This window comes from Heterodontus francisci, chromosome 7 (assembly GCF_036365525.1).
Source record: "Heterodontus francisci isolate sHetFra1 chromosome 7, sHetFra1.hap1, whole genome shotgun sequence".
In the NCBI taxonomy this organism is placed as follows: domain Eukaryota; kingdom Metazoa; phylum Chordata; class Chondrichthyes; order Heterodontiformes; family Heterodontidae; genus Heterodontus; species Heterodontus francisci.
Window position 1 is genome coordinate 129448205 of NC_090377.1, and position 22937 is coordinate 129471141.

Below are 22937 nucleotides of genomic sequence, written 5' to 3' on the forward strand. Positions count from 1 at the left end.
GGTCTAACTGAATGGTAGAATGGGTGCAAGGGGCTGAATCGCCTACTCCTGTTCCTCTGTTTTTATGACACTAATGGTATGTCTGTGGTATGACTGCATAAGCCATTCTATGAGAACCTAGATTATCAAAGGAGAAGATTGCTGCAGATGGAACGATGGAGAGATTACTAATTGTCGCCCAATAGTTTGGGAAGGAAGGTAGTGTTTGAGCCACTGGGTGAATGGGAGGGAAAGTTCAGTGTTTTCCATCGAAAATCCTTTCACCTCTTGACTTGTCAAAGAGTCGCTGGGTGAAAATAGTTCTGGGACTTCTTCTTGAATTTGATTCTAAAAGTGAGCAGTTTTACTGCATTTTGAAATCTGTGCACGTATCCCTGTTCCCTCATTGAGCTGGCCAGCCCGAGCTGGGATTCTTGGATTAGTGAGAATTTTGTGCCACAGACCATGCTGACTTGTGTCCAGGCTGAAACAGATGGAACTCTCTTGGATACAGCAAGCCCAAAGCAAGAAGGTGTGGTCCACCAGCACCGCGTCACCTAATGTAAGCCAGCTCAGCTTTGATTGCTGTTTCAAAGCATTTCAAATTTCTCCCCCCCCATTCCCAAAATGCAAGGCCCCATGAGCTTCGATTAATTTTAGCACACAAATGAAGCAGAAATGTAACGTGGACAGGTCATGAATAATTTGATTTGGGTAAGCTTTAAATAGTTGATGGCACAAATTTCAAATTAACTCCAACAAGCTTCAGTCTGCAGCCACCAGGCGGGTGATGTGAGGGAGAAATTGTCTCCTTTCATTGCTGATTACACAATTCCCAACCTACTGAAGAATTATATTGTTTTAAATTGTAATTCCTTGAGAAATACAACTGCATTTGATCAATACTTGTGATTTGACAAGAACTTGCCCTGATAAGGGTCTGATAAACTCTTGGGCATGGCACTGGACTAGTAATACAGAGATCATTTGTTTGATTCCTACTGTGGACATTTGTGAAGTTAATAAATGTGGTAATTTGTGGGTGAGCACCACAAAATAAAATGCTGCCGCTACTGGTTCACTCATGTTTCCTAAGAAAGTGAACCTTCCCGCAAGCCCCCCTGCTTAATGTAACCTTCATGTGACTGCAGTCCCACACTAAGTGGTTGTGTCTTAATGCCCTTTGAAGTGGCATTCAATACAGCCTTCCCACTTCCTGTATACAATTCTTTTTTTTATAAATCTTTCGGTTCCTGATTTCACAAAATAGCCAATTTAACATAACAATGCCTCATGATTTTGAACAAAGCACAAAAGCAAGTGAAGTATAAAGTCATATTAACAGATTAATTAATAGTGGATTTACAAAGGATATGTCATGCCTGAGCAAAAGAAACTTTGGTCAAAACATCAACTAGCCTCTTCGCTGAACCAAATACAGCAGGTCTTATAGAGGTATAGTAGTTGTGGTATAACAATAATCTGTAACATCCTCCAGCGCTGCAACCCTCCAAAATCTCTTCATTCTTGCAACTCTGGCCTCTTGTGCATCCTCTACTTCCTTTATCCCACCATTGGCAGCCGTACCTTCAACCGTTTGGGCCCAAAACCCTGGAATTCCCTCCCTCGTCTTCTCTGTCTCTCCTGTTCTCTTTCCTCCTTTAAGACTTTAAGACTCCTTAAAACCTACCTCTTTGACCAAGCTTTTAGTCATCTGACCTGAAGTCTTCTTCTATGGTTGGTGCCAATTTTTGTTTGATTACGCTGCTGTCATGTGCTTTGGGATGCCATACTATGTTAAAGGTGCTATCTAAATGCAAGTTGTTGTGGCAGATAGGGCCTTACTGCACCATCTCACTTGAAATATGGCACCTCAGGCATAGGAGCAGGAGTAGGCCATTTAGCCCATCGAGCCTGTCCCGCCATTCAATACGATCATGGCTGATCATCCACTTCAATGCCTTTTTCCCCACACTATCCTCATATCTCCTTATGTCATTTGTATTTAAAAATCTGTCAGTCTCTGCTTTAAACATACTCAATGGCAGAGAATTCCAAAGATTCACAACTCTGAGTAAAGAAATTTCTCCTCATCTCTCTCCTAAAGTGGCTTCCCCTTATTTTGAAATTGTGTCTCCTGGTTCTAGACACCCCAACCAGGGGAAACATTTTACCTGCATCTACCCTATCCATCCCTTTAAGTATTTTGTAGGTTTCAATGAGATCACCTCTCATTCTTCGAAACTCTAGAGAATACAGGCCCAGTTTCCCCAATCTCTCTTCTTAGGACAGTCCCGCCATCCTAGGAACAAGTCTGGTAAACCTTTGTTGCACTCCCTCTATGGCAATAATTTCCTTCCTAAGGTAAGGGGACCAAAACTACACATAGTACTCCAGGTGCGGTCTAACCAAGGTTCTATACAATTGAAGCAAGACTTCACTACTCCTGTACTCAAATCCTCTTGCTATAAAGGCTAACATACTATTAGCCTTCTTAATTGCTTGCTGCACCTGCATGTTAACTTTCAGTGACTTATTGACAAGGTCACCCAGATCCCTTTGTACATCTATGCTTTCTAATCTCTTACCATTTAAGAAATATTCTGCACTTCTATTCCTCCAACCAAAGAGTATAACCTCACATTTTTCCACATTATATTCCATCTGCCACGTTCTTGCCCACTCAATAAGTCTGTCCAAACCCCCTTGAACCGCTTTGCATCTTCCTCACAACACACATTATCACCTATTTTTGTGTCATCTGTGAACTTGGAAATACTACATTTGGTCCCCACATCCAAAGCATTAATATATATTTTGAACAGCTGGGTCCCAAGCACTGATCCCTATGCTACCCCACTAGTCACAGCCTGTCAACGCTAGAATGACCCGTTTATTCCTACTCTCTGTTTTCTGCCTGTTAACCAATCCTTAATCCATGCCAGTATATTACCTCCTATCCCATGTGCTTTAATTTTGCTCACCAACCTCCTGTGGTGAACTTTATCAAAGGCCTTTTGAAAATCCAAGTATACCACGCCCAACAAATCCCCTTCATCAATTCTGTCAGTAACATTCTCAAAAAGCTGCAAGAGGTTCGTCAAACATGATTTCCCATTCATAAATCCATGTTGACTATGTCCAATCAGATCATTATTATCCAAGTGTCCATTTCTCACATCTTTTAGAATAGATTCTAGCATTTTCCAAACAACTGATGTAAGGCCAACAGGTCTGTAATTCCCTGTTTTCTTTATCCGTCCCTTCTTAAATAGTGGGGTGATGTTTGCGACCTTCCAATCTGCAGGAACCGTTCCAGAATCTGTAGAATTTTGGAAGATGATCACCAGTGCATCCACTATCTCCACAGCTACCTCTTTCAACACTCTGGGATGTAGAATATCAGGTCATGGGGGCTAAACAACCTTCAACCCCTTTCATTTCTCCAATACAACCTTCTTACTAATACTAATTTCTTTCAATTCCTCATTCCCCCAATCCCTTGGATCTCTAATTCTGGGAGATTTCTTGTATCTTCCTCAGTGAAGACAGACACAAAGTAATCATTTAACTTCTCTGCCATTTCTCTATTCACCATTATAAATTCTCCTGACTCTGCCTGTAATGGACCCACATTTGTCTTCACCAAACGTTTCCTTTTTACGTATTTTTAGAAGCCTTTACAGTCCGTTTTTATATTTTTTGCTAGCTTACATTCACATTCTATTCTCCCTTTCTTCATCAGTTTCTTCATCCTCCTTTGCTGTATTCTAAAATCCTCCCAATCCTCAGATTTACTACTGTTTCTGGCAACTTTCTAGGCCTTTTCTTTTAATCTTGTACAATCCTTAACTTCCTTTGTTATCCACGGTTGACTGCCTTTACTTTTGGAGTTTTTGTGCCTTGAAGGAATGTATAGTTGCTGTAAACTATGTAATATTTCTTTAAAGACTATCCATTGCCTATGTACTATCATACCTTTGAATGTATTTTCCCAATCTACCTCAATTTGCCCCTCATACCTTCATAATTTCCTTTATTCAAATTTAACACTTGGCTTCAGATTGAACTACCTCACTTTCAAACATAATATAAAATTCTATCGTATTATATTCACTCATCCCTAAAGTTTTTTTTTTACAAGATTATTAATTAGCCCTTTCTCATTACATAATATTAGATCTAAAACAGCCTGTTCTCTAATCGGTTCCTCAACATACTGCTCTAGAAAACCATCCCGAACACACTCCAGAAACTGGTCCTCCACAGCATTAGTGCTCATTAGGTTTACCCAGTCTGCATGCAGGTTGAAGTCACCCATGATTACTGTATTACCCATGCTACATGCTTCTCTAATTCCCTTATTAATGCCAAGACCACAGTACCATTACTGTTTGGTGGCCTTTAAACAGCTCCTCCCAATGTTTGCTGCCCCTTGCTGTTTCTTAGCTCCAGCCAAACAGATTCCACGTTTTGTTCTTCTGATCTGAGATCCTCCCTTACTAATGTACTGATCCCATCCCTTATTATCAGCACAACACCACCTCCTTTTCCTTTTTGCCTATCCTTCCTAAATGTCGAACTTCCTTGAATATTCAATTCCCAGTCTTGGTCACCCTGTAGCCATGTTTCTGTTATGGCAATTAGATCATACCCATTTACCTCTACTTGGGCTTTTACGTCATCTACCTTGTTGCGAATGCTGCGTGCATTCAGGTAGAGTGTCCGTAACCTTGTCTTCTTGACATTCTGCTTTCTAAGCCTAGTTGATGCTTGCCTTTGTTTCACCTGCCTTCTAATGTCACTTGCTACTTTTCTATCTCCTGTTACCAGTTTAACTTCCTTCCAATTTGAGATACCCCTCAGGTTCCCAATGCCCTGATAAGCTAGTTTAAACCGTCCCCAACAGCACTAGCAAATCTCCCTGCGATGATATTAGTTCCGGTCCTGTTAAGGTGTAGCCCGTCCATCTTGTACAGGTCCCACCTGCCCCAGAACCGGTCCCAATGCCTCAGAAATCTGATGCCCTCCCTCCTACACCAATTTTCCAGCTATGTATTCAATCGATCAATATGTTCACTAGCACGTGGCACTGGGAGTAATCCTGAGATTACTGCTTTGGAGGTCCTGCTTTTTAATTTCCTTCCTAACTCCCTAAAATCTGCTTTCAGGACCTCATCCCTCTTCCTATCTATGTTATTGGTACCAATGTGGACCACGACCTATGGCCATTCACCCTCCCCCAGAAGAATGTCCTGAAGCCTCTCCAGGACATCCTTGACCCTGGCACCAGGGAGGCAACATACTATCCTAGAGTCATGTTTACTGCTGCAGAAATGCTTGTCTGATCCTCTGACTGTCGAATCCCCTATCAATATTGCTGTTCCACTCTTCTTCCTCCCCTCCTGTGCAGCTGACCCACCCATGGTGCCACGGACTTTGCTCTGGCTGCACTCCCCTGAGGAACCATTGCTGTCACCAGTATCCAAAATGGAAAACCGATTAGCAAGCACGATAGACTCAGGGGACTTCTGCACTGCCTGCCTGGTTGTCTTAGACTGCCTGGCAGTCACCCATTCCCTCTCTGCCTGCATGCTCCTAACCTGCAGTGTGACCATCTCACTAAACATGCTTTCCCGTAGTCCTCTGCCTCGTGGATACACAATAGTGACTCCAGCCACCGCTCGAGTTCCGAAGCCCGGAGCTCAAGCTACTGTAGCTGGTGACACTGCCTGCAGACGTGTTCATCTGGGACTTCCCACATACCTCAGGACGGACATTCCACTTGGCCGTCGAGCAGGACTGGATTAATTTGCTGTGCCAAAGATTCCAGATATGCAGTCCTGGTGTGAGAAACTCTGTACAAAGAGTACCTTTTGGAAATTCAGATATGTAGGTCACATGAACACAATTACATTGAGTGCATCACGTGGTTTGTTTCCTTCAATACAAAGGAAGCAATGTCAAGTATACCCATACTGTAAGTTACAGGTCCATTTCCCACTTTCAGTGTATTTGCTTGTTTTCACCTGTTGCAGGCTTATATTAAGGGCTGTTTTTGAGATGCCATCATCACTGGTCATCTTTTACTAGCTTTCAAGGTGACATTAATGATGCTTGTTGATATTTAAACTACACCAAACAAATAATTAACCAAATTGCAAGAGATGTGACTAAACTAAAATGTTTGATGCCAAGCTGGTTGCCTGCTTTTGCCTATTTATGACAAGGTAGCCTGACTAAAAGATGATTCATAATCAGAATTTTCACAGGAGTGCATGAGGCATGTTCAGGTATATAAACCCAGTTGTGTTGCAACCAGAAGCCAGTAAAAATTATTAATAGAGATTGCATTACTTGTGAAAGCATTGTACGACTGATTTACTGCAAAGTTCCCGCTAAGCTGTATGGGTGCGTGGCTGCACAACAGCCTAAAAGGTACCCCGGAGGTCTTGTTCTGTGATAAATAACACGTGTGTGTGTGGCCAAGCAAAAATTTTAAAGGGGCTTTGCACTGGAAAAAACACGCCTCATGGAACTGCTGAAGTGTAAAGGCAACATTGATTTACTGTGCACTAAAAGCCATCCAAAGCACTAAAGCTAGAAGTGAATGGGTTACAATCGTGTCTCTAATTATTTTAGAGAAAACTCACCTATCTCTGTAACCTCTTTTAGCCCTACATCCCTCCGAGATCTCTGCGCTGCTCCAATTTTGGCCTTTTGCACATTCCCCCATTGGGATTGCTCCACCATTCGAGGCTGTACCTTCAACTATCTAGTCCCTAAGTTGTTGAATTCCCTTCCTACACCTCTTCACCTCACTACCTCTCTTTCCTCTTTTCAGATGCCCTCCAAAACCTACCTCTTTGATCAAGCATTTGGTTACTCGTCCTAATATCTCCTTATGTGGCTCGGTGTCCAAAACAAGTATTTACACTGCAAGTGCAGTGGGATGTAGGCTAACGACTAAAGATGTGGCTATACCTGACATTTTGGGGGATAATTAGTGTCCTGTGCTGGGATGATTTTAAGTTGTCAGAAGTAAACTGAGCCTTTAGCACACCACACGATTACTTCTGGTGTCTCCCAAGGATCTATCCTTGGCCCCCTCCTATTTTTCATCTACATGCTGCCCCTCGGTTCTATCATTTGAAAGCAGTTTTCACATCAGTGCTGACAACACCGAGCTCTACCTCACTACCACCTCTCTCAACCCCTCCACTACCTCTAAATTGTCAGATTCCTTGTTCAACATCCAATACTGGATGAGCAGAAATTTCCTCCAACTAACTATTGGGAAGACCATTGGAATGCTGAAAGAGTAATGGAGGGGAAGGTGTGTTTGGAGGTGCCATCATGCTGGAGGTGACCGAAATGGCAGAGGATGATCCGTTGGATATGGAGGCTGGTGGGGTGGAAGGTGAGGACAAGGAGAACCCTATCATGGTCCTGGGAGAGAGGGAAGGGATAAGAGCAGCAGTTTGTAAAATAGAACACAGACGGTCGAGAGCCCTGTCAACCATGATTGGCAGAGCAGGGTGAATCCTCTGTTGAGAGAAAAGGAAGAGATATTGGAAGTGCTAGTATTCACCATTCTCTCTGTGACACCCTGGTCCACTCCTCAGTCACCCCCAACACCTTCTCCCTTTCTTATGGCACCTTTCCGTGCAAGTCCAGGAGATGCAACACCTGTCCTTCTACCTCCTCCCTTCTCACCGTCCAGGGCCCCAAACACTCCTTCCAAGTGAAACAATGGTTTACTTGTACTTCTTCCAATTTAGTATACAATATTTGCTGTTCGAAGTGGTCTCCTCGACTTTGAGGAGACCAAATGCAGACTGGGTGACCACTTTGCAGAACACCTCCATTCATTCTGCAAATGTGACCTTGAGCCCTCAGTCACCTGCCAGTTTAATTCTTCACCTTGCCCCCACTCTGATCTTTCTGTCCTTGGCCTGCTACAGTTTTAAAATTCCCATCCTTGTTTTCAAATCCCTCTATGGCTTCCCCCCCCCCCCGCACCCCTCCCTATCTCTGCTATCTGCTCCCAATAAAGCAAAGTGCAAGCTCAAGGAACAGCACCTCATCTTTACAGCTTTCTGGACTCAACATTGAGTTCAACAATTTTAGATCATAAACTCTGCCCCCATTTTGTTTCTTTTTTTTTTGCAGGATTTTTTTTTCCTTAATCTGTTTACTTTATATTTAGATGTCTGCTATTCTGCCATTTATACCTCATCCAGGCACATGTTTTGTTTCTTTACTTGTCCTGTTACCACTCCCTTTGGCTTTGCACCATGAAAGCTTTTGCTATTTAATCTCTCCTGCCCTCCACCCTATCACAAACCTTCCCTTTTGTTCTTCTTCCCACCCCACCTCCCCACCCCTTTTCACTTGCTCAAAACCTATTACATTTTTAACTTTTCTCAGTTCTGACGAAAGGTCACAGGACTTAAACGTTGACTCTGTTTCTCTCTCCACAGATGCTGCCAGATCTGCTGAGTATTTCCAGTATCTTCTGGTTTTATTTCCAGCATCCGAAGTATTTTGCTTTTGTATTCCAACAAACTCCTGGCTGGCCGCCCACATTCTATCCTCCGTGAATTTGAAATCATCCAAAACTTTGCTATCCATGTCTTAACTCGCACTAAGTCCTATTCATTCATCACCCCTGTGCTCGCTGACCTACATTGGCTCCCGGTTAGACAACACCTCAACTTTAAAATACTCATCCTTATGTTCAAATCCCTCCATGGCCGTCCCCCCTCTCTATCTCTGCTATCTGCTTCAACCCAATAACCCTCTACAATATCCGCACACCTCTAATTCTGGCCTCTTGAATATCTCCGATTTTAAATGTTCCACCATTGGTGGCCGTGCCTGCAGCTGCCAAGGGCAGCTCTGGAATTCCCTCCCTAAACCTCTCCATCTCTCTTCCTCTCTTTACTCCTTTAAGCTGCTGCTTAAAACCTACCCCTTTGACCCAGCTTTTGGTCATCTGCCCTAATAGCTCCTTATGTGGCTTGGTGTCAAATTTTGCTTTAGAACGGTCCTGTGAAACGCCTTGCATGTTTTACTGTGTTAAAGGAGCTATATGAATGCAAGCTATTGTTGTTGTTGCTGGCTTATTAGAATTTGTTCTGTGAGACAACTGTTTAATAGAATTGGCTGTTCTTTCTTTCCAGTGACCCCTATCATAATATTGTGGCTTTAGATCCAGAAAAGCTGAATGTCTTCCGGACAGTCCGAGAGATAACAGGTAACGAAAATACAGCAGGTTTTGCCCCTTAAGTTTAAATACTAACATCTACTTTACAGTCTTTCAAAAGCAACTTGTGTCACAATAAAACTCATGTTAGCATCAGAAAAGAATGTCCTTTTTATTGATGACCTCCATCAGTTTATCTCTTCATATTCTGCAATCTATTCTTTCTTCAGAAATGTATCTAATCATCTGTTTAACCCATTGATACTGCCCACTTCCTCGTCCTTACTCGTAGCTGATCTACAACTCGATTGCTCTTTGGGCAAAAGACATCTGTTTGACTTCCCTTCTTCCACCTAAATTCCCTAGTTTTTCATTAATATTTCAACCTGATATTTCAACCCTTCGCCTGGATCAATTTTACTAATCTTGAAAATGTCTTTAACTATAAGATTGCTGTGTTGTTTTATCATACCCTGATTAAGGTTTTTGTTGCAACATCTTTCAATAAAACACAAGAAGCTTTCAGTCACAGAAAATTGTCTCTCTGGAGGACAGGAGGAAGGACAGTTGCTAGGTGTGTATAACAGTGCTTCTCAAAGTGTAGTCCTCAGAAAATGAAAGTCACTGATGCGCTGTGCCACAGCCGATGCCATACAAGACACCCGGCCAGAACCCTCATTCCCACCATTCACGTGACATCACACAACCAGACCAGCTAACCCGTGCGCAGCACGAGTCGTCACAAGCACGAGCAACAACAATGTAGTTTTATGCACGAGATTTATGTGGCTGTTACATCATCTATCTGCGAGATTAGAATGAGAACAAAGAAGAGAAACTGGTTGACTGTGGAGCCTGACATAAGACTGAAGCTCTCCAACTTGGAACCAGACATCACCTCATTCTAATGAGTTCTTTTGCAGTGGCATGTGAAAGCGTGTGGGGTAGGACCGGTAGGTGGTCCACGGGTTCTTTTGACCCGCCTAAGCAGTCCGTGGACAAAAAGGTTTTGAGAACCACTGTTCTATAGCTTGGAATATTCCCTAGGTCTGGAACACACCTTGTCTTTCCAAGCAGTTGGAAGGTCAGTGACTAGAGGGCACAGATTTAAGGTGATTGGCAAAAAGAACCACATGTGACATGAGAAAGTATTCTTTTTTGCAGTCTGTTGTTACGATCGGGAATACTTTGCCTGAAAGGTTGGTGGAAGCAGATTCAATGTAACTTTCAAAAGGGAATTTGATAAATACTCGAAGGGAAAAAATACAGGGCTATGGGAAAGCGCAGGGGAGTGGGACTAATTGGATAGCTCTACTAAAAGAGCCTGCACAGGCACAATGGGCTGAATGGCCTCCTTCTGTGCTATATTATTCTATAATTCTATGACTGTTTTCATCACTTCAGTAACGGCACAAAAATTTATTTCGTTTCATTCTTAGAAACACCATTACATGTGTTTGGAGGATAGTCACAATGTAACATAGCATGCTAGTCAGTTGTATATGGCAGTACAAATGAAATGGAACTGACTTCCTCTAACTCCTGCTGCACTTGTTTTTTTTTTTGCATACATTCATGGAGCTTGCGATAGCTCAGTTACCTATTTACTTTTCCAGACACCTTGTGCAGATACTGCCCTGAGCCACTGAATGATGTGATGTTGCAGTGTGACCGGTATCCACCGACTCTTAATCCTTGTGCTGTTTCAGCTCTGTGATTGTATTATAGACAGGATAGCTTTAGCTCAAATTACTCATTAGCTGTATTATTTGCAGGGAAAGTAGCAGAGGTGTAAAACTTTCATTAGTGCTGTCTAGTCTGCCAACATATCAGAATGCACACTTCACCTGAACATCCCCCATACTGTTACAACACAATGGTCAAAGCTGTTTTTGTTTTTTTTTGATAGGTTTTTTGAACATTCAGTCATGGCCAAGAAATATGACTGATTTCAACGTGTTTGCTAACCTGGTGACAATAGGTGGCCGGAGTCTGTACAGGTAAATTGGACCTTTATTTGTTATCCAAATGCAATGTGCTTCTCTAGTTCTGTGAGGGTGGATCCTGGTGGTTATAGTCCTGGACTAACAATCCAGAGGTATGTTCAAATCCCACCTTGGCTAATAATGAAATTGAATTCAATAAATCTGATCATTAGTAAAAAGTGACTATGAAAGCTGCCGGATTGTTATAAAAATCCACATACACCTGTTATCCCTACCCAAATGTAATCCCAGTCCTGTACTGGTCAGTGCACTTAGAACAACTGGAGTTGAGTATTAAATGTTGCCTTGCTGATGTTGCACATGTCCAGGCAAAATTTTTTTTAAAAAGGCTCCCTGAACTATTTTTAAGTAGGGCTATTTTCTGGTTTGCTATTTGCTGTTTCCTCTCCTCTCATTATGTGCAGCAGTCCCACATCAGGTTTGTTACATTGTTAGCTGAGGCTTGTTAGCAGCACTGACACCCCTGAACCAGAAGGTTGTGGGTTCAAGTCTCATTCCAGAGACTTGAACACAGAATCCAGGCTGGCACTCCGATGCAGTACTGTCAGAGGTGCCGTCTTTCAGATGAGTTGTTACACTGAGACCCTGTCTGCCCTCTCAGCTGAACGTAAGCAATTCTGTGACACTATTTGAAGAGCAAGAGAGTCCTTCCTGGCAACCTGGCCAATATTTATCCCTGAACGAACATCACAAAACCAGATTATCTAGGAAAAGGCAGGGGAGTGGGACTGGGTGAGTTCTTCTTGAAGAGAATCGGTGTATACACAGAAGGTCGAATGGCCTCCTTCTGTGCTGTAACCATTGTATGATCATTATATTGTTGTTCTTGGGACCTTGCTGTGCGGAAATTGGCTGTCGCATTTCCTACAAGTGACTACACCTGCCATGGACTTGTATTACTTTTTCTCCTCGAATTAAATGAAACTCTGCGTGTGCCTTTAAGATTGTTAAAAATATGCACCTTTAAGGGAGGAGAACTTTGGGAGTCACAGTGTACCACAGCTACATTTTGGTTACCCTGAGCAACAGCAGGTCACATGGTATGATGTGTCCATTTTGACTGTGTGTGGAACTAGCAGAAACCAGTTTGAAGCAGTTGGTTCTGAAAGACTTGCCAGTGAGGAACTGAAGAGAAAAGGAGCTGTTTAATTCTCTCAAGAAAAATTCTACAAAGCTGAAAGCTAAGTTAATTGCCTGAGTAAGGAATAAAAGCTTTTCTTTTTCAACAAATTATTTGTATTGCAATGCTCATCGTTGAAAGGCCGGCACAGAGACGATGGGCCAAAGGGCCTGTTTCTGTGCTGTATAACTCGATGACTCTGTTTAATGCTACTGCAGCTGAACTGTTTGCCTATCAAGAACAGAGTATTTTCATCAAATCCAGATAAAGACTTTGAATGAACTTTGGTTATCTTCACCTTAGAAGACCTCATTCACCAGGAATGTAAAATGCAAAGACCTTCTCATTTTTATTTATTCTTAACAAACAGCTAATCTTAAAAACTACCTTTTTAAAAAACAATTAATTGTTATTTTTGAATGTATGTGTGTGAATGAGGGAGTTAGAATAAATTGAGAAGTTATAAGGTCTTTAGACTTATGTTTATCTTAATAGTTTTTAAGATTTAGTTTTTTAATAAATTAGTTAATTTGTTATTGTCTAAAGATACCTGGTTTGGTCTGTTTCGTTCTGGGGATACTAGAGTGTTTACTTTGGCTGTTTTTTCCAATTTTTGTAAACATTAATAATGTGCTGCGACCTGTGGAGTGACGGGACTGAATTAACAGTGCGTTGCTCCCACTGCGGTCGTAACACACCTCATTGACTGTAAGGTGCTGTATGACATGCGAAGATTATGAAAGACACTACTCCTGCTCCTAATTCATATGTTCGTATAAAGGCAAGTGCATGGTCCTACTTTTTGCACCCACTGTCAGCATCAGCATTCCCTGTTATGAAGGTTCCTCGACAATGCATCAACACCATACTTCACCATAACTTAGAGGATTAAGGTGGCCACAGGCAGTTTAGGGTTAGTCCCTTTTGTGTATGGTAGACGCATTTCCAGATAAGCAAGCAAAGCTTACTTCTCCTAAGACCTCAAATGGACACTGCAGTTTTCTATTTCAAGTTCGATGGACATTATCATACAATTCATCATTTGCACGTTTAGTTCTAATGAACCTTTGGGCTGCTGCAAGTGAGATCGTTGACTTTGGAGGAAATAAATCGGGGCCCATTTGGTTAGCTAACACCACGCTTGCATTTGAAAACCTAATAGAACACAAGAGGATAGGAAGATGTGGGTGGAGGGTGGGTGGGGGTAGGACTTCCACAGCTTTGCTACTCTGAAAAAGAATGAGTTTGAGTCAGAGATGGTGCAATGGATCTTTATCTTAACAAAGCGAGGTTGTCGGGGGGAGAACGCACATGTTAGTTGGGTTAATTTGCATTGTCGGCAAAATATGACTATTAAACTCAGGGGAAAGGTAACTAACTGTAGCATAGTATCAATAAAATAGAGGATAACTTACTAGCAATCTAAGGGTTAATCTAGCTATTGAAATTAAAAATCTTATGTTCAGGCAAACCTGCTGTCAGCTTCTCCATTAGAAATTCCTTTGCCCCACTTAGAAAATATCTATATTAAGTTGTCACATTGTAATTATACCCTCCCGCCTGTGGAGGCACTGACTGCCTGTGTGCAATATCACAATGGGGCAACTAGTCCTATGTTGTCAGCATTTGGGTGCTCCAGGACACATTTGAAGAACTAGATAAAACTTCCCCAGGCTCACTTGCTCAGGGCCCCATACAGCCAGTAGGAAGGGAGAGATATGACTGATACCTATCCCATTGATTGAAAGGATGACATTCGAATCCACCCACTCCCCCACCCCTCAAAATACTAAAATTGCACCGTGGAATATTAGTGTTTGAATGCTTCAAACATTTATGATTAATGGGTTAGCTGCTCCATTAAAATGCAGAGAGTGAAATTGCAAAGAAGCACTTAAGAATTTGTGAGGTCAGGTCCTAACAATGTAATTCCAGGGCAACGCTAATCATGTGAGGAAGGGGAGAAAAATGACAGGCTTTTCATTTGTTACCTTTCATATTCAGCCTTACCTATGGGAAGGGTATCTGTAAATCCATCAGGGTCAGGCGAATCAATAAACAAGCATTTAGCTCCAAGGAATCACTTGACAGTCATATTCTAACACTTCCATGTCATCCATCCAGTTGCTTCAAGTGGCTAATTACAAGTTGGCAAACTAGCCAGCAGAATGAGATCATTACATTGCCCCAACCCATGTGCACCCTGTAGAACTCCATCTGATGTCAAACTGACATGCTGCCTTTTGGAAATGCCCTGAGCTGTTGCACGCTGTTAAAATAATGATGCAGACAGCAACTGATGAGATGGGGTTGGATAGCTGCAAGCTTCCACACAATATGTATTTTCTTTCTCAATTCAGTTAATTACAGTACTTGCTTTAATTACAGGTTTTTTTTTCGCATTTCTCAAAGGAATATAGACAAGATCACACCATGTACATCCAGCTTTGTGTCTCAATTATTCACCATGGGATTGTAGATCCTGTGGTTACATACAATCCATGTCATATGCACTGTTAGGAGTGAAATACTTTCTCTTGACAGGGACTTCCTACTAGAATCAGGTCCTTTTACACAAAAAGAACAGACAAAAGAGTACACTACTCTCATGCAGGCCACCACTTGCCAAGAATGAGGCACATTAATTTCACCACATGGACGTTAAATTTCAAATTGTCGCTGGGAAGAAGAGAAGGCCTGTGATGAGGGGTTTCCAGGCCCCTGGCTGGAAAGACATTTTTGCATATTAACAGACAGTGTTTGGAACAAAGGAGCTATCCCCTGCTCCAATCCAATCCACAAACAGACTTGGTCAAACCAGTTATTCACATGACTAAACTGCTTGACAGTCTGGGGTTTTTTTTTTTCTGAATTGTACAGTTTTGAATAGAAAGCTGTTTTCTCCTGGATTGAAAAGAGCTCTCCTGGCTGGCTCGCCACAGCGCCTCTTGGCTGCTCCCATCTCTTTCTCACGGAACGGAATCCACTGAAGACACATGAACCCCAAGAGAGAAAAGTCTCCTACAGCGAACAAGGTTTAAGAAGAATACTGGGCCCCAACGAAAAGCAAGAGCTACCTACAATCAAGGACTCTACAGTGAGTGCGAAGACTCATAACAAAAACTCTTCAGATATTGCCTCAAACCTTTCCACTTTAATTTTTCTTCTCTTTTCTGTCTCTATTTGCATGTGTGTATCGTATATGCATGCCAGCATGGGCGCGTTGTGTATCCGTAGGTGTCAACTGAGTTAGAGTTTAAAGCTTAATAAAATTTCACCTTTCTTCTTTAAATCTAAGAAAGCCTGTTTGTGCTTGTTTCTTTGTCTTATAATTGGAAAGTGGTGAAAAAGGATTCACCAAGGGGTATAAAACCCTGTTACAGTAAGACCAGGTGAAGGCTGAAAGGGAACCCTAGACCTCTTTATCACCTGGTCGTAACAACTACCAATACCAAGCTACTTTCAGCAGCAGCTCCAAACCTCCTAAGTTCTCCTCCAAGTCGCACATCATCCTGACTTGGAACGATATCGCTGTTCCATCTTTGTCGCTGGGTCAAAATCCTGGAACTCCCTACTTACCAGCACTGTGGGAGTACCTTCACCACATGGATTGCAACAGTTCAAGAAGAAGGCCCACCACCAGTTTCACAGAGAAACTAGGGATAGGCAATATATACCAGCCTTGCAGTGATGTCTGCATCCCCAGAATAAAGTAGTGCAGTGGACTGGACACTGATCATTCACTGCTGGGACTTTGGGGCAGAGCAGAAGGGATCTTGATGCTGACATTAGGTGCTTGAAAAGTGCAGCATTGTATTGAATGTTATTGTTGAACAGCACGATATTTACAACAATGGAAAACTGAGATCAGACTATTGCAGTGCAAACAGAAGCACTCTGGTTTTCTGAAGGCATGCAACTGGCGAAGAATCTCACTCGCAGGCTGCAGCAGCTGAGGAATCATGCGCATGGGATGGTAAATGATGGGCAGTGCACCCAGTACCTCCTAATGGAAACCGAGGCACCTGGCCACAATTTGGGAAATGGTGCAGTGAATGCTATGTGATGTGTAACAGCCCGTGTGTTCGAATTAACAAAGTATATTCTTTTCCCCCTTGCGCAGTGGGATCTCCCTGCTGATTCTGAAGCAACAGTGGATAACATCCCTTCACTTCCAGTCCCTGGTGGAAATCAGTGCAGGCAATGTGTATGTGTCCGACAACCCCAACTTGTGCTATTATCACACAGTCAACTGGACCGTGCTCTTCAGAACCAGTTTGCAGAAACCAGTCATAAAGAACAACAGAAATTCACAGAACTGCAGTAAGTAGCACCAGTCAGTGTAAGGACATTCTCTGCGGGTGGGAGCAATTTTACCAGAATGCACCTGTTGGGAAATTGACAGGATCAGGTGCGACACTGATTTTACACCTCCCCTGAGTTGTATTGGGTGGGAGATGATATGGATGTTCTGTGGGATTTCCGGCCAGCGAGTTAAGTTAAAATGAATCCCTGTGTTTCTCTTCACCTCCCTCTACCCTGTTGTATATCAGTTCTTTAAAATATCTTTTTATGGGTTATATGAATGAAGGGATGTGCCTTATGAACAATTGCATCTTAATGTGGTTTATACTGAAAATGGAGTGATAAACTAGAACAGGATCACAATTTCTGTTTCCAGGGTATATAGCGTGGCACAGTGTCGAAGACAGGGTGTTTGGTGACAGATACCAAGTGTAGTGTATTGGGTTTTGATGGTATTGTCTGAGCAAAGTCTTGTCAATTTTTAATGCTACTTATGATAGCAAATGCAGACTGAGTCAAAAGCCTTGGTGATTTTAAATTGGTAAATGGCTACCCAAACAGAGCCATGCCAGGTATGACCCCATTTAACTATTCTGATTTTTCTAGCGTTGCGACGTTTAGCTTGAGATTAACTAGCTTGAAATTGTCTATTTCCACAGAATTTACTGCCGCACTCGTATTTTTATTATTTTCATGGAACCAGAGGCAGGAGGAAATTGATGTCAAGAATGTATTCTATTCCTTTGTGCAATTTATATAAGACCAGCCAGTTCATTGGTTTACAATTGTGCCTCATCTCACTTTCTATCCACTACCCGAAAAGACAGGAGAATATACATGATCACACGTGAGATCACAACAAGAGTTCCATGATTCCCAGATCACATTACTCTTCAATAGGCAGGATTGGTTCATTCTGGATGGTGGAAAATGTGGGGACCTCTTGCAGGAATGACCAATGTCACTGTATACAAGAATATAGTCAGTGTGTAAAACCGCAACATTAGTTACACCCAGTTGATAAATTTAATTGGCGTGCGATACACCTTGTGGCATAGTTACAATGATGTAGACACTGTAACGTGATCAGAATTCAAGCTGCAACAGATTACCAGTAGATAGCATTTCTTTGCTGAAATGGAATAGAGATCATGAAGGTGATGAGCAACATGAAATATTTCATTACATTACACAGAAAGGGAATATGTACAGCACAGAAACAGGTCATTCAGCTCAACTAGTCCTCCATGAATCTCCTCCCATTCTATCTACCTCATCTCAGTCTTTCAGAATATCTTTCTATGGCCTTTTCTCTCATGTACTCATCTAGTTTCCTTTTGAAAGTATCTAAGCTATTTGTGTCAACCACTTCCTGTGCTGGCAAGTTCCACATTCTAACTCTGAGTAAAGACATTTCTCCTTATTTCCCTGTTGAATTTATCAGTCACTGTCATGTATTTATGGTCTTCAGTTTTTAATTCTCCCACAAGTCATAGAGTCATTTACAGCACAGAAGGAGGCCATTCAGCCCATTGAGTCAATGCTGGCTCTCTGGGAGCAATCCAGTCAGTCCCACTCTCCCGCTCAATCCCCGTAACCCTACAAGTTTATTTCCATCAAGTGACCACTCGCTGTGTAAAAATGTACTTCCTCACATTCCCCCTGCATCTCTTGCCCAAAACCGTCAATCTGTGTCCCTTAGTCCTTGTACCATCGGTTAATGGGAACAGTTTTTCCTTGTCTAACTTATCTAAGCCTGTCATAATTTTGTCGTCTGTCAAATCTCCCCTCAATTTCCTTTGCTCCAAAGAGAACAACCCCAGCTTTTCCAACCTAACCTTATAACTAAAATCCCCCATCCCTGGAACCATTCTGGTAAATCTCCTCTGCACACTCTCCAGTACCCTCACATCTTTCCTAAAGTGTGGTGACCAGAATAGATGCCTCTATTTATGAAGCCCAAGATCCCATATGCTTCGCTAACCACTCTTTCACGTTCAAAGATTGATGTAACTGCACCCCTAGTCCCTCTGTTCCTGCATGTTCTTTAGAACTGTGCATTTAGTCTATATTGCCTCTCCCTATTTCTTCTGCCAAAATGCATCACCTCACACTTGTTTTTATTAAATTGCATCTGCCACTTTTCTGCCCATTCTGCTGGCCTATCTATGTCCTGTTGCAGGTGGTGCATATCATCCTCATTGTTTGCCACTCATCCAAGTTTGGTTTCATCAGCAAAATTTGAAATTCTACTCTGTATTCCAAGAATCAAGTCATTTATATCAAGTAAAAAAATTAGTGGTCCCAGCATTGGCCCTTGCGGAACACCATGGTCTACCATCCTCCAGTCTGAAAAACAACCATTTATTATGACTCACTGTTTTCTGTCCTTAAGCCATTTTTTTAAAAATCCAATGGATACTGAGCCTCCTATTCCATGAGCCCCAGTTTTGTTCACCAGCCTTTTATGTGGTACTTTATCAAATGCTTTCTTAAAATCCATATAGTTAACATGTATTGCATTCCCTTTATCAACCTTCTCTGTTACTTCATCAAAAAATTCAATTGGATTAGTCAAGCATGATCTGCCTTTTACAAATCTGTAACTCTGTGAAAACATTCTCTCCACAACTGTCCTGTCCAATCCATTCATTATTTTAAAGGTGTCTTTAAGGCCCTCTCAAAGTCTTTTTTAAAGGATAAATCTCCAGCCTGTTCAGTCTATCCCAATAGCTGTAATCTCTCAGTTCTGATACCATCCTTGTAAATATATTTTGCACTTCTCCATTGCTTCTCTGTCCTCATAGCATGGAGATCTGAACTGTGCATAGTACTCTGTGTAGCCTGACCAGGTCCTATACAAGTTTAACATAACTTTGATACCTAGAGAAGTAAATTCCAGTGCTTTGTTGGCATTTTTAATTGCTTTGCTGGCCTGCGAGATCCTCTTTGCTGTTCTGTGCTGTTCAGTTTCTTATTTGCTAAGGCCTAGGTGACATTTCTGTTTTTCCTACCAATGTGCATCCCCTCACATTTATCTGTGATAAAATTTATTTGCCACTTAACTACCCAGTTTAATGTACCATGCATTCCGCCTTAGCGTTAGCTTTACTCCCCATTTAGTCTGGCTTATGATTAGTGACCGATTAAGATGCCAGTCAACAAGAAGCAGCTCTGCGAGTAAAACTAGTTTGCAGTGATGTTAACAATTTTGTTTGTCTTCGGAATCAGTCTCTCTGTTATTGTTTTAGTTACTATGTGGTTAGAAAGAGAATTCATAATGAGGAACAATGGAACAGGAATTCTATGCTGCTCATAGTCCTGACCATAACTTGCAACTTTGCTGGTTTTGTGGGTTATTTAATGGGTCAGCCACTCGTAGATATAAGTTGTATCTCATGGCTTCTCATGCTGCGCCTTCCCTATCAGCTCCAGCCCCCTTACCTTTCTCACAATCTGTATTCCACACCTTTTCGTTAGCTAATATTTTGAATTAACGGTAGATTGGATCTTCTGACGTTGTTATGCTAGAGAGAGGGCATGGCATGTCTTTCCATTAAAGGGGAGGCCCCATGGAGTGTGTATACTACTCTGCTTAATGGTGAAGGCTGATTATAAAGTTAATTGTCATGAATGCTGGTAACTAGGCAGATTTATTGAGTGAGACTCTTGTTTCTTTCTCAGCTTCTGACAGGATGATGTGTGATGTCCTGTGCTCTGATGATGGTTGTTGGGGTCCAGGCCCAAACCAGTGCCTGTCATGCAGATTCTTCCGTAGAGGCAGGACCTGCATTGAATCCTGTAACTTGTATGAAGGGTAAGTCTGCAAAAAAAGGATTCTTTCTGCCTCAGTCGCTCAGTTGGTTAAGTCAACGTGCAATGAAAAAGAAAAGAGCTTGCATTTTTAGTGCATTTTACACCTCAACAACAACTTGTGTTTATTTAGTACCGTTAACATAATAAAACATCCCAAGGTGCTTCACAGGAGCATTATAAAACAAAATATGACAAACCGAGCCACAGAAGGAGATATTAGGACAGATGACCAAAAGCTTGGTCAATGAGGTAGGTTTTAAGGAGCATCTTAACGGAGGAAAGAGAGGGAAAGAGGCAGAGAGGTTGAGGGAGGAAATTCCAGAGTTTTGGGCCTGGACAGCTGAAGGTATGGCTGCCAGAAGTGGAACAGTTAAACTCAGGAATGCTCAAGAGGCCGAAATTAGAGGAGTGCAGGTATCATGGAGTGTTGTAGGGCCGGAGGAGTTCAGAGATAGGACAGGCGAGGCCATGGAGGGATTTGTAAACAAGGATGAGAATTTTAAAATCGAGGTATTGTTTAACCGGGAGACGGTGTAGGTCGGCAAGCACAGAGGTGATAGGTGAACAGTGTTAGGACATGGGCAACAGAGATTTGGATGACCCCAAGTTTACAGAGGGTAGAATGTGGGAGACCAGCCAGACGTGCATCGGAATAGTTAAGCCTCGAGGTAACAAAGCCATGAATGTGGGTTTCAGCAGCAGACGAGCTGAGGCAGAGACAGGATACCAAGGTGGAAACAGGTGGTCTCAGTGAAAGTGCAGAAATGCGGTTGAAAGCTGAACTCAGGGTCAAATGTGACATCGAGGTTGCAAAGAGCCTCAGACAGTTGCCAGGGAGAGGGATGCTGTCAGTGGCTAGGGGGCAGAGTTTGTGGTGTGGACTGAACAATGGCTTCAGTCTTCCCAATACTTAATTGGAGGGAATTTCTGCTCTTCCATGACTGGATGTCGGATAAGCAGTCTGACAATTCAGATACTGGAGCGGTCGAAAGAGGAAATGCCAAACAACAAATGAAGTACTTTTGAAGTTTAGTCACTGTTGTAATGCAGGAAACACCGCAGCTAATTTGCACACAGCAGGGTCCTGCAAACAGCAGTGTTATAAATGATCAGATAATCGGTTTGATGTTGGTTGAGGGATAAATGTTCGACAGGACACCAAGAACTTCCCTGCCTAAATAGTGTCTAAAAAAATTAGATCTTTTACATCCACCCAAGAGAGCAGACGTTACCTTAGTTTAACATCTCAACTTAAAGCCACCACCTCAGGCAGTGTAGCGCTCCCTCATGACTGTGCTGAAGTGTCAGCCTAGATTGTATGCTCAAGTCTCTGGAAATGGGTCTCGAGCCCACAACCTTCAGGCTCAGATAGAGTGCGACCCACTACCACAGCTGTATTAGGTGGCCGATTTCAGCCATTCACTCAATCTCTCTGGGAGCTCTACCAATCTCCTGCCAAAATTATGTCAGGTGATTGACATAATAACCGCCACCACCCTCCCCCACCCCCCCACCCCCTCCCCCCACCCCTGGAATTTCCAGGTTATTGTCTCCTGGAGGAAATAGGGGGAAAAAAAGCTGTAAAAGATATTGTCAGTTGACCTCTCCTCCCAATGTAGTCAGAGTCAGGACAGTTTTCCGCTACCAGACACAAGCATATTGACAGAAGATGTTGGTAGCACCAGGCAAGGGGACTTGTTCTCACTCATTCCCTCCGGTCATAGGAGAATAGCAAGAGGGCACAGGATTTCCGGCTGGAGGAATTGGGCTGTTTCTGGTAGTTAGTGGTTCCATGAAAATGATGGTGCCTGGACACAGGGAGATGTTACCCTTGTGATGCTTGGTGTGGAGAGTGTGATGCCCAATAGCTGAGGTCTTTTTACCCTTCTGTACATCTATACCAGAAGTCTCCTGTACTACCAGATCTCACGGACGCTGCTAAATCCTGCAGTGATCCTCAGTGTCCTGAGGTAGTTGCCTGGGCCCCTGTTGCCCTCTCCTTTTTTTCTTAAACCTACCCTAATGTCTCACCAGCTATTAATTCTTATTTTGGAGAAGTAAAGGGACAAGCTCAAGTGGTCAAATGGACTTTTTCATGTGTTCTTGTTTTATTTCATCTTTCACTGTTTTCAATGTTGGTGCACAATGAGCCTCATCCAACATCCTGAGTCCTTGTAAGGACCTTGTCCAGCACTGTGAGTCTTTCCACTGTGGGCCTCATCCTGTACTACTGGCATCGACCTATAGAATGGACCTTTGACCTGTCCCATGTGCTTTTCCTTGCGAAGTGATCTGTGTCCTGTACATTGGGCCTTTTCTTGAATTGTGGTCTATTTCTTACAGTATGGGCCTCTATGTGCACAACAGGTATTTCCCTACACAAAGGACCTTTTTCCAGTACTGTCGGACTTTTCCTTCACTTACCCCTTCATCAAGGTTTCTCATTTAAAAAAAAAAGATTTTTTTCTTCCACTCCCAATCCTTTTAAAAAAAAATGAAAGTA

General features: G+C 42.5%; 1 protein-coding gene across 3 annotated transcripts in view; it reads left to right on the plus strand.

Moving 5' to 3' along the window:
- The window catches only part of LOC137372320 (receptor tyrosine-protein kinase erbB-4-like), a 1059900-nt gene that overhangs the window by 662119 nt on the left and 374844 nt on the right, over positions 1 to 22937 (plus strand). For all 3 annotated transcript variants that reach the window (XM_068036154.1, XM_068036155.1, XM_068036157.1), the window contains exons 10-13: positions 9165 to 9238; positions 11097 to 11187; positions 16437 to 16636; positions 20303 to 20435. In XM_068036154.1, the coding sequence (XP_067892255.1) occupies positions 9165 to 9238; positions 11097 to 11187; positions 16437 to 16636; positions 20303 to 20435 (498 nt within the window). The remainder of the gene's footprint in view (positions 1 to 9164; positions 9239 to 11096; positions 11188 to 16436; positions 16637 to 20302; positions 20436 to 22937) is intronic.